The sequence below is a fragment of the Anolis carolinensis genome, chromosome 4, assembly GCF_035594765.1.
Source record: "Anolis carolinensis isolate JA03-04 chromosome 4, rAnoCar3.1.pri, whole genome shotgun sequence".
NCBI classification, from domain to species: domain Eukaryota; kingdom Metazoa; phylum Chordata; class Lepidosauria; order Squamata; family Dactyloidae; genus Anolis; species Anolis carolinensis.
In genome coordinates, this window is record NC_085844.1 from 28,298,888 (window position 1) to 28,312,006 (window position 13,119).

Genomic DNA, 13,119 nt, shown 5'->3' on the forward strand with positions numbered 1-13,119 from the left:
CAGCTACATCAGATGTATATGCTAACTATTGACATCAGAAATGGAATTTATTTATAACAGACAATTATAGAATCCTAGAGTTAGAAAAGACGCCAAGGGCCATCCATTGCCCTCTGCCATGCACAATCAAAGCATTTTTGACAGATGGCTACTTTGATTTCTAGAAAATGAAGACCAGAGGCCCTTCCACACAGCCATATTATCCCAGAATATCAAGGCAGAAAATCCCACAATATGCTTTGAACTGGGTTATCTGAGTTCACTGCCATATATTCCAGTTCAAAGCAGAAAATGAGAGATTTTATTCAGCTGTGTGGAAAGTGCCTTTGTCTCAAGGCATGATTAGAGGATGAACAAGAACAGAAAAGTCTACTGGTTTTCCCCCTAATAATCCCCTAATAATCCTGATTTTTGCCCCATCAGTTTTAATGGACATCATGTAGAGTGAAAAAAAAATCACAATTTGACAGAGGACTTCATCAGTACAGGTGGAGGTAGATGGTAGGGGATCTGTGGCATTTTGGTCTGCTTCAGCAAATAATTACAATTTCTCTGACCCCCGCCCCCCTTGCTACTGGCCTGGCTGAAGAACTGGAGCTGTTGGGATCTGGAAGGCCAGTTTCCACAACCTTGCATTAAGAGGTGAAGTATTTCACTTTTCTCATGTCATACTAATTTTTACATACTTCATTCAAAACCAAAAGACTGAGAGGAAGCGGCATTGGGAAAGGAGAAAAGGATAATAGAGAGATTGGCATAGATGTTAGGTATCTAGTAACTAAACTTAACTATTAAGCCACTTTTGATAAATAGAAAAACATAATTGCTTTTCCTCAAAAATTAAGTATAATAATAGCTAACAATGGGGTTCTAGCAAATATAACTGTAATGGATTGCTATTTAAAAGTTAACTTCCAAAACTCAACTTAGAAACTGTGTGCAAGGATTTACTGGTTAATTAATATCACTTGAAACAATTAATCTATCTCACCTAAAATGTTAGCAACCATTATTCTACCTTAAATTAAGGGTCATACTATGAAAATTGTAAAAATGAAAGAGTGGGTATGGATGGGAGAGAAATTACGTGTAAGCAGAACTATAAAAATGATGGAAACATTAACAAAATGTACTTGAAGTATTTCCTAGAACTGGTTTGAGACAACGGAAACCTTACCTGTATTATATGAATATTTAATATCTGGCATAATTCTCTTCATTCTACTAAGAAATACAGCATTATGGTTATGTCATAATTTCACCTTTTTTTTAAAAGGGAAAAAAATAACCCTACTAGAGTGCTCAAGTGTTTTTGCAAATGACCCTAAGTTAATTAGAAAAGTCTGCACCCTGGTCAGCTCCCCTTCTCACATGTCAGCTTTCATTAAATCAAAAAATTCTCATTTCAAAGTTAACCAACACCATGGTTAACAAAACTGTTAAACTCGGATCAAGCGGGCACATTCCTGGGTTTATATATGATGTCATGCTAAGCAGCCCACAGCTGAACTTGCAAGAAGTATGAATGATTTTTCAATATAGTAAGTATCTGATCTAATGCTAATTCTCTCTCTATAGGCTAACTGTGCTGGGAACAGGTGGCCCTGCTTTCAATTACGAAGGGCTAACATGCCAGTGTGAGGCCTGGATTAGTTCACCTTCTCACAGGGAATTTGCCTCGGTTGGGAATGGATTTATTATGGCTTCACACATGGAATGGGGCTCATGTCAACTGAGGGCAGTGACACATCATATGATTCAAATTAACCTGCTGTGGACGGTTCCGCAGGGCTGAGATTGTGTATTAAAATGACGACATTTTAAAACAGCTTGAAAGAAACCAGGATTGTCGAAGCGCAATGGTTCCAATTTGTTCCAACTAATCTATCACCTGCTGGAGATATTATTATAGTGGGTTTCTGGTAGCTGCTCTTTTCCAGGTTCCTCCCAACCACTGACCTTGCTAATGGGTACAATTGTTACTGTTGGAGGTAAGCAGGGAGGAAACCCTACAAAGGCTGGAGGTAAAGTATTCATCAGACGTTACAAGCAACAAAAGTTTTTAGGTTTGTTCGTAGACAAACAAAATGGCTACGACTTCCTCTTTTATAATGACATATAAAGAATTATATGTCTTTGTTCAATTGGATAAAATGTACTACAGAAAAGAATTCCGACAGGAAACAGTAAATAAGTTTAACAATGTCAATACATATGGATATTTCCAAATAGATGACTTCTACTAGTGGTTCTCAACTTTTGGGTCCCCAGATGTTTTGGCCTTCAAATTCTAGAAATCCTAACAGCTGGTAAACTGGCTGGGATTTTTGGGAGTTGTAGGTTAAACCACCTGGGGACCCACAGGTTGAGAACCACTGAATTATACTATGGCTCTGGCAGGAAAGAAATTGCATTTTTCTTAGACTTGTAATTAGCAATTATTAGATGTGTCAAATTTCACAAATCAATTACAGTTACTATAATCCCCATGTGCTATGTTTTTATCATTGAAAACAAAAAGCTATTCATTAGAAATAAGAGTGAGGTAATAAAAAACACTCATTGGCAGGATAGCCAGCAATTGACTGATCAGCCTGAATATATACAGCTTTCAAAATTATATATTCATGTCGATCATGATGGCATATTACTCCTCCTCTTATTCTTATTTGCATTGTTATGACCCCACTTTTCCTCCAGGAAATGTGTCAGCTCAAATGAAATAAAACCAAATTCTTCAGGGCCTCATGCGACATTACAATTTGACTAGTGACTGTCTTCATTCTGTAACATACAAGCTCAGAGCCATAAGAGCCACACCACAAGGATGTGACATCAGTTGGGGAATGTCTATGTAAATTGACTTCATGTGTACAGAAACTAATGCCTGGATTGCACACATCCAATACAACATTTCACTTCAGTAGTTGCTTGTGGGTGGAAAAACACACACAAATAGTTAATAGCCTAACCCAAATAGTTCATCAATAATTTGGCAAAATTCTATGGTGAAATGGCTACTATGTCACCATCCTATGCACCTGAAAGGTAAACATAGTCAAGCTTCAATTTTTACTGAATTTCATCACTAATGCAAATTTATGGAGGAAAATCTTTTAGAAACAGATTAGCAATTACTAGCATGCAGTGTAGCATAAAAATAAATCATATGCTATTCTGGATGTTAAATAAAAGCGATCTAAACATTCTTTACTGAAAAACTTAAAATATAAATAGCAACAGTGGTTCAAAAAGAAAGCATAATTTGACATCTATTTTTTACTTTGAATTCAGAGATAGTTGAAATATATTTTTTCTAGCATTTGTATTGCTGAAATAAATGTGCCATAAAACAAATTTAGTTCTGTTGTCTCCATAGCCATCAGTAACAAATGTATACAGCTCAGAATATTTATAGTTGCAATATAATCTTTAATGATTGTTTAACATGAGCCACCAGACAGCATATTTATAAAGTGGCACACATTTTAATCACTGACATTTTTTATTGGAATATTTATTTATTCTCTGTATATATATATTCCTGTTCTGTGTGCGTGGGGATGCTACCTGTTTGATTTTGATAGGGGTCATTCCAAAGTTACTGAAAAGGTTTGGATACAGCTTGAGAACTGTATTCTTAAATATTGTCATTGCTAATACCAATATGAAACCAACCTGAGTGGTCAGTTTGGGAAGTGTTGTATACCGAAACCATTGGGGGGGGGGGAGGATTGACATTTCAGCCAGTGCAAGACCAGTTCCAAATATAATTATCTCTGTCAAATGTTCTTCCCAATGAAAAAACATATACCGTATATGTAAGATGGGGTGAAGCAATTGCCTCAGGTGGAGCAGCGTATTTGCTGATCTTGTTGTGAAAGAACTCTTGTTATATGTGGCTTTTGGATCAGCGTGAGGACAGCCACACATACAATGAACTGGAAGAATTCCAATTTGAAGCCATTATTTATTTTGTTCTGTTTTATTTGCCTATTGCCTCAACTTTTCCCTACAACTGGGACTCAAAGCAGCTCACAAAAGGATTAAAACTCATATAGATAAAAGCAAGTGGAGATAAAAAGTTTGAAACACAAATATATTATTATAATATAATGTTAAAATACCACTGAGTTTAGAAAAATTAAAAGCACCGTAAAAATTAAAATTACAACATGTTAAAAACTCTTTTACCCTACTGGACTTGTGCCTGGTCACTACAATGAAACTTTACCCATTTGTTGCAGTTGTTTGAAGCTCTCTGAAATACATGAATTCTTGGGAGCATTTTCCACAAAATGTTATGAAAATGAATTGTTCAAGTTAGTGTCCAGAGAATTTGTCTGTCAGAAATTATGGTTATTCAATGGGCTCATATGATTCATATCTATGCATCAATAAGGAATAATAAGCAATACTGCATGGCTGGATTTCCACTTTTCCCTTGTAAACCATCTCTGCGTAAGTCTACATTTATGTTGTTTTTTGGACTTTAGCTAATTATATTCCTATCATCCTGCGCCTGTTCCTTATTCCATCTTCATGACATACTATGAACACCAGTTTCTTCCCACCATGAGGAAGAACCATCTGTTTGCTTGTATCTGAGGTTCTTCAAGTGGTCATCTGTGACCTCTTCCTGACAGGGAGAGTTCTTTGGCAGTGGAAGAAAATTATCTGGAAAGCAGCATATTCACCTTTATTACAGGTTTTGAAACAGAGATTCATTGGCTCTCTGCCAGAGAAGGTTTAGCTATAGATCAGTGATTCCCAAAGTGGGCGCTACTGCCCCCTGGTGGGCGCTGCAGCGATCCAGGGGGCGGTGATGGACACAGGTAGAAACATTAATACATATATCTTTCTATTAAAATTTTAAAAAATTAATTTTCAGGGGGTGCTGAGAAATATTTTTTCTGGAAAGGGGGCGGTAGGCCAAATAAGTTTGGGAACCACTGCTATAGATATTCTGCATTGGCAGAGTGTATGGCAAGATGGCCTTTGGGATTCCTCCCAACTGTACATTTCTATTATTGTATGGCTCTGTGGCTTGAAATGGTCTCCCTGGCTATAGACTGGACTTAGAACACTTTTGCATTTATTTAATCGTATAGGGGATTCCAGCAATTACTCCATTCGAGTTCACCTCAAAATTAAAATCAGGTAAAATCAAGAGTTCATTCAGTCCTTACGTACTGTCCTAATAAAGAAACTAACATTGCATGCTATAATCTTACCCGGTCCATTCAGGAAGTCTTTAATCTGCAATGTGATAAGAGGAGGCGGGATGCCACTTTTAGCATCAGCTTCTCCTGCCACTGTTTGTAACCACATCTTGCAGTAGTCAAGAGTCTCTGGGAGAGTTTTTCCTGGATCTATTAGCAGTAAGAATCAAGTTATGGCATGTTGCTAAAACAGTAGCTAACAATGTATTGCCTAGGAAAGTTATATACATGCTTATATAATTAATATTCACCTATGATTGTTCTTATATAAACACAGTGACATGATCCATATACAACTCATACAAATCCTGTATTCTAATAATTATACATATTTTGTTACTATTCCCGTCTGTGCAACATATCTGAGTTGTGTTTCTAAAACAAGTTTTTGATCTAAATTCCACCCTAATGGTAATGACTTTAAATTTTCCTTAGCCAACCTTTAAAATTATTTACACAAAAGTAAAAGCAAGCCAGCAAGAGAAAGAATTAACAATACACTAGTTTTAAAGATCAGAAAACCACATGCTTGGGGATGCAATGGAGTGGTTCTACTTATGGGTTATTTGATACAGTTTGCAGTTTCACTGACATTGCAATCCCTTTTTACAGCTAGGCTTTTGAAGTTAACTTCAGTAGCTTTTCCTCATGGACCTCTTTAATGGGACCCCTTTGCTGAATCCTTAACATTCCCAATTGTTACTAAAAGTTCACATTTGGTACTTTTCATTTCTGTGTCTTTCTTCATGTTCTGGATAATGTACATGAGAAATCATCACTGCAAAGCCTTTTGTACCCTTAGCAATGCAGAATCGTGATGATGATGATAAGAAGAAGAATTTAAATAGGCCTTTTAAAATAGGGCTACAGTGTTTCAATATTTTAAAAGAGCATTTTTTTCAGAATTTCAGCTACAAAATTGTTTATGACATATTGTGCTACCATTGCTTTTCTTAATTGTCTTCTGTTATACAGCAATTCTTACAGAAAATATCACTTGGTGATGTTTATACAGTTTCACTACATAACCATTTAGTTCTCAAGATGGATTTCTTTTTAAGCAGAGTCTTTGCATATCGTTGCTTAGAAGAAGCATACAGCAGAGTGGTGCAAAGTGGGCATATACAATCTGTCTTCGAATGCATTTCTTAACCTAATCACATGATTCAAATAAAACCTGGCATATGTGGGCCCGCAAGCAATTGCAAAGGGCACAAAGAAACCAATTGGCCGTAGCTTTAGGTGTGCATGGAAAAAGATTAAAAGTCAGCCAACTCTGAGGACTTTAGAAACACTATATATCATGACTTGATCAGTTTTCAGAAACTGGATTTTTATAGTAATATCTATACTGCACACAATATACTTTACCAATACAAAAAAATCAGTCCATCTTATTCCCCCCCCCCCACGCACACACACACTATATAGTCTTCTTGATGTGCTTTTAAAACAACCAATCTGATCTTTAACAGTAAGCAAATTTGCCCATGAAAAAAGCAGCCTATGTTAATGGAGATCAAAACCTAACTAAAGTTGGGGAGAACAATTCTCCTTTGGTGTCTTTGAAATAAAGAACTCCGTAGTAAAAATATACTATACCATTTATGGTCTTACCTGCACATTTGTAATCTGAAGCTACACCTTTAAGAATAGCATCGAACACAGATATTTCCATCCTTTGCTTTCTGTGGTGACAGCTTAAGATCAAAGAAGGCTGAGATACAACAAGATGTAAAAATGGCTCCAACTGCAAGTCACCAGTTCCTCTGCGACCAGGTTGTCGGACAATGGTTATACCCAAGGCTTGCCTAGCGGATGATCTTGTGGAAGCATGAAGACTTTCTAGAGATAGAAGACCCGTCTTTTTTCCAGAAGGTTGTGAATTATTACTATTTAAGATTTCATCTGCTGTTATTGAGGAAATACCTGCTCCAACAGTTTTCTTGCAGTCAGAATCAACTGTTTCTCCAAGGTTTAAAGAACTTTTAGTTGTTTTCTCACCATCTCTCTGTTCTTCTGCTGATTTTGATTTAGATAAACTGGTAGAGGAATAAGTCATGAAGGAGATGCGGCTTGCAGTAATAAAAATGTCAAATGGAATAAAGTTTAGGTTCTTCACGATGGAAGACTGTCGAGAGGGGCGTGCAATGCGGTGATGGCTTGTGCCACTGTGTTGCTCTATTTGAACTATTCTGATTTTAACACTGTCACTTCCAATGCCACTGTCTTGAGCGCCACTGTAACGGGAAGATGTTTCAGCCATACCTCCATCAGATGTATCCATTTTCTTCTGTTCATGTTTGGAAACCTGGGAGGGAAAATATTATATTAGCTTAAAAGAGCCTCATCCAAAGTATTTCCATTTCAGCTTTATAACATAACTGCTATATAAACATGAAGTCAAAAGAGAGAATTTTATTTAAAGGCAAACTTGCCAAGTTAAATTTTAAAATAGGAATCACTCATGAAAACCCAGCAGGTGCTTGCTCCAGAGAAATGATGACTCACATTTAATGACATGCTGAAGAAAGATGTGGCAGTAGAACAAAATACCTCTTACGTCAAACTATTTTTCTTTGGATATCACTTAGGAAACCATTTAGGAAACACTTATACTAAAATAATCAAAACCAAAATAATTGATGATCAACAATCAAGGAAATTTTAATTGATGAATTATCTGCCTTTTAAAAATTAACTGAATGTAAATAGAAATCTTTTTATAGCAGTGAAGTAAATGTAAACTATCCCGAACCTTTAAAGTAATATATGCTGTTAGAAGGAAAGGCGGTTTTTATTTTCTTATCCCCAATTATGGTGAGAATAAAATGCTAAAATATGACTAAAATCAACCAACAAATACAAATGAAAAGAAATGAACCAACATACTAAAATGAGCTCAGAGATTTAAAGTGTTTTAATAAAAAGAGAATAAAGTTTAGGTTCTGACCCTGTCACCAGATTATCTGTGCTGCCAACTATAATGCAATATACGATGGAAACACTGAATGGTGTCAAAGCATTTTTGAGCAGGGAAGATGAAATTTATCCAAAAAATATGGAAATGCTGTGGCTGATGGAAATCCATTGATCTGGTTGGGAATGTGCTACTCATTTTGGATGGGGTTGAGCTACATCTAAAAAGCCAGGTATGGATTTTGGGAGTCCTCCTGGACTTGTAACTTAACATAGAAATACTGGCAATATCAGTGGCTGGAAGTACTTTTAGCATCTTCAGTAGGCTCACTAGCTGCAGAAAACTCAACTTGATTTCTTATAATTATACTAGCTGTGCCCGGCCACGCGTTGCTGTGGCGAAGTCTGGTGGTATGGGAAATAAAGTATTGAGGAATTGGTGGTAGTTAAGGTAAAGGTTTTCCCCAGACATTAAGTCCAGTCGTGTCTGACTCTGGGGGTTGGTGCTCATCTCCATTTCTAAGCCGAAGAGCCGGCGTTGTCCGTAGACTCCTCCAAGGTCATGTGGGATGACTGCATGGAGCGGCGTTACCTTCCCGCCGGAGCAGTACCTATTGATGCACTCACATTTGCATGTTTTTGAACTTCTGGGTTGGCAGAAGCTGGGGCTAACAGTGGGGGCTCTCTCCGCTCCCCCAATTCAAACCTGCGGCCTTTCAGTCCAGAAGTTCTGCAGCTCAGCGCTTTAACACGCTGCGCCATCAGGGGATATTATTTCCTAAAGGTTGTGAATATACAATATTTCTGATTGTTTTTTTTTGTCTGTTGAAGGGAAGTATGAATGCTGCAATTAGGAAAAATGATTAGGATGTAATGGCCTTGCAGCTTTAAAGCTTGGCTGTTTCCTCCCTGAGTAAATTTTCTGTTGGGAGGTGTTAGCTGGCCCTGATTGTTTCCTGTCTGGAATTCCCTTGTTTTCAGAGTGGTATTGTTTGCGATATTTTATGTGCTTCTACTGTCTGTGGCCCTGAGAAAACAGGATTTGCCTGATTTTGATGATGGGAATACTTTGTTGGGAGGTGTTAGCTGGCCCTGATTGCTTCCTGTGTGGAATTCCCCTGTTTATTTACTGTCCTGGTTTTAGAGATTATATTGTTCTGCATTATTCTATCCCAGTAATTATTTCATATTAAAGAAGAATCTCACTTATCCAACATTCGCTTATACAATGTTCTGGATTATCCAACGCAGTCTGCCTTTTCATAATCAATGTTTTTGTAGTCAGTGTTTTAAATTCATTGTGATATTTTAGTAGTAAATTTGTAAATACAGTACAGTAAAGTCTCACTTATCCAACATAAACAGGCCGGCAGAACGTTGGATAAGCGAATATGTTGGATAATAAGGAGGAATTAAGGATAACCCTATTAAACATCAAATTAGGTTATGATTTTATAAATGAAGCACCAAAACATCATGTTAGACAACAAATTTGTCAGAAAAAGTAGTTCAATACACAGTAACGCTATATAGTAATTACTGTATTTATGAATTTAGCACCAAAATATCATATTTTGAAAGCATTGACTACAAAAATGCGTTGGATAATCCAGAACGTTGGATAAGCGAGTGTTGGATAAGTGAGACTCTACTGTAATTACTACATAGCATTACTGCGCATGGAACTACTTTTTCTGTCAAATTTGTTGTATAATATGATGTTTTGGTGCTTAATTTGTATAACGATTACCTAATTTGATGTTTAATTGGCTTTTCCTGAATCCCTTCTTATTATCCAACATATTCACTTATCCTGCTGGCCTGTTTAAGTTGGATAAGTGAGACTACTGTATATTTCTAATCTTATATTTTCTGCTTAGAACTGGATTATATGAGGCCCCTTCTTCACAGCTGTATAAAATGCACACTGAAGTGGATTATATGGCAGTGTGGAGTCAAGATAATCCAGTTCAAAGCAGATAATATAAGATTATAAATGGGTTATATAGCTGTGTAGAAGGGCCTTGAGTCTACACTGCCATATAATCCAGTGCAAATTAGATAATCTGTGGAAGAAGTCTAAGTGAGGCCTAAATCTGCCTGTCCCCTAACTGAAACCTGGCTGTCCCTTGGTTGCTAGGCAACCAAGTGGGCAGAGATTAGCCCTCTAAACTGGCAGCAATTGGATAAAAAAAATTATTGCTCTCCCTCTAATTAGGACTTTGTTTTTCTTTTCTTTTTGTTGTATCAACCTAGAGGCGTGGATGATGGGTTGTGTTGTCAAATTTTGAGGTTGGGGGGCCTGTACTTTTGTTGTTTTGTGAGTCGCCGTGATGCCATCACTCTTTTATATATATAGATTTATTTATTCAAATTCTATGCATCCTTTCACCTAGAACGTGATTCACAGCAGCTCACAAAAAGAATAATCTAAAACCTAACAATATAATTCCATAAACTATTAAAATCCTAAGAAAACATTATAAAGACATTAAAAGGCATACAAGTGTACAAGTAAAGAATATCCCTACCATAAGAAGCATTCCTGAAAGTGCTTATATATGAAAAGCATCAAAAGCAATGTGTTTTCATTTCTTCTAGGCATTCTAAAACACAATGCCAGTTACATAAGCTACTTACAGGTTTTTGGATCCAATGTAAGGTATGATAAAGTACTAAGTGGATCACGACCAGGTAATCTGGAAAATACCAGAACCCAAACAAGTCTTGCTTTAAAAGACAAGCATCTGTGGCTGTAATGTTTAGAGCAGTGATTTGGTGGCGCAGCAAGCTTTTCCTGTAGTACCCTAGGCATTAGCAAAATATTTGAACCCAGTGACTGTAACACTGATTTTCTTTCCTGAAGATCTGCTGCAGACCAACTGCCGATGGCTCAGAGATTTCAGAATGTTAAGCTGATGTATAAAACACAAGCAATATTAAGCCATATTAAATATATTAATAAAACACTAAAACCAGTATACCAACAATGAAAGAGAAACACAGATAAATCTGTTAACCATTGGGAATCACAAATCAGATTGCTTTCAAGAAAGACTCAATTTTGGTTATAAATTAGTGTTACAGTCAGAGGTTATACTGACAATATCCTATCTTAATGATCTAATTGAGCACACAGACAATACCACCAAGAAAGAATTTATAGGATCCAGTTTTGAGGACTATGGCAACAGAGAATCCTTGAAATATCATATGGATGCTTTCTTGGAGAATATATAGCTTTACATGTCATTTAGCTCGTTGCTGAATTAGGATTTGCAGCTATTAACTTTAAAAGGCAAGATTGATAATAAATCTGGGCATCAGCTGAATATCCTTTTATATTAGTGAACAATTCCAAATGCAAGAACTCTAAAAAAAATTCCTCGCTTTGTTATAAAAGAAGTAGGCCAATATTTTAAAGATGTCAAATGCACCAATATCAGCTTCCTGATAGCAAATGTAATGGGAACATTTATCATTGAGCTGCATTAATATCAGTTCACTTACTCTTTACATAACCCATTTAAAATGAACAATAAAAGTTTTCTTTAATTAGCTACTGGTGTGCATTAACATGATCATGATTAAACCATAAAAACCAACTGTACATTACTCAGGTCCCCTATCACATGTGTTTTAAATTATTTTAGTTGAAAATGTACTTTGAGTCCCTTTTAAAAGTTCAACCTTCTGCTTTCAGAGAATTAAATGCATATTACTGCAGTGGAGAAGATAATGTTTCAGACCTCCAGGCATATATTAAACACACTGGCAGCACATTAGACAAAATGCTTTACTTATTAGATACTTCCTATTCTAAACAGTGTCATCAAAGGCTAAAAACAAAATCCATATAAAAGCTGCACAATGCTTCCACACAGAACCTGTGCCAAAATCCCTGTACTTTCCAACTAATGAGGAAAGGATGTGCACTCTTAACATATGAATGTAAGATTTTCCAAGCATTTACTTTAGGAAACAGTGCTATTGATTCCATATGGCTTATGTTAGATGAAACTGTATTGGTAAAATAACCTTTGAGATATCTGGCATGATAACCATAATTAAACAGTATTCAAAGGAATAAAACAAAGGGGAATGCGGTTTCACAATGGCTAATTAAAATAAAACGAAAAAAGACTGCATGTCATCTATCAAGATAAATTGTTATTGTTCTAGAAAAACTTTAAAATACTGATAAAACATACTTTTAGATAAAATCTAGAAGTACTGGGGAAATACTTGTGGCTTAAAAATGGATAGTTTAGTGAGGAAAAGTAGTGCAGGACTTGGAAATTTTGTACGCTGAGAGAACAGTTTTAGACACTTGAGCATAACCAGATGCCTCTTAAAAAATCAGAGGAATTCTGCAGTTTCTCTGTCTGAATGCAATGTGAAAAAGTTTTCGATTGCTGAAACATGTCAAGCTGATAGTTTAGTTATTAGATTGCTTCAGTGCATTTTTTTCATCCTTCCATGTCACAAAGCCCTCCCCCCCCCCTCCCCTTCCAAGGTGATGAAAGCTATGCTGGTAGCTAGAAGACTTTGGCAAATTCTTTCCTGTCATGTGTTGAGATAAGTGACTTTACTAGCTTAACCCCTTGAATTCAAAAACATCGAGGGAAGGATAAAGAGATAAGGACTATATAGTATGTGTCCACCTTGTTGATGGGTATCCTGAAACATCACAGTAAATATGCTCAAGTGTTTTTTATTATTAGGATGACGATATACCACAAAACATTTTCGGCAGTCATATTGTTCTAACCATTTAAAGGATCCCCATTCCTATATATTCACTGGAAAAAATTGTATTTTATCCAAGTCCCAAAGGACACAAAGTGCTTGTTATGATCTATAAAGCCCTATATGGCTCAGGTCCAAGCTATTTGACAGATCATATCTACCTGTATAAGCTGGCCTGGATTCGGAGATCAGCAGAAGAGGCCCTTCTTTCATTCCCACCACCATCATA

The 13,119-nt window shown here is 36.4% G+C and overlaps 1 protein-coding gene across 3 annotated transcripts in view; it reads right to left on the reverse strand.

Annotated features, from left to right (window-relative positions):
• vps13b (vacuolar protein sorting 13 homolog B) overlaps positions 1-13,119 on the reverse strand; it is a 389,126-nt gene that overhangs the window by 108,114 nt on the left and 267,893 nt on the right. For all 3 annotated transcript variants that reach the window (XM_003226609.4, XM_008119485.3, XM_062980141.1), the window contains exons 34-35: positions 6,840-7,533; positions 5,235-5,372 (exon numbers count right to left, since the gene is read on the reverse strand). In XM_003226609.4, coding sequence (XP_003226657.2) covers positions 5,235-5,372; positions 6,840-7,533 — 832 coding nt within the window. The remainder of the gene's footprint in view (positions 1-5,234; positions 5,373-6,839; positions 7,534-13,119) is intronic.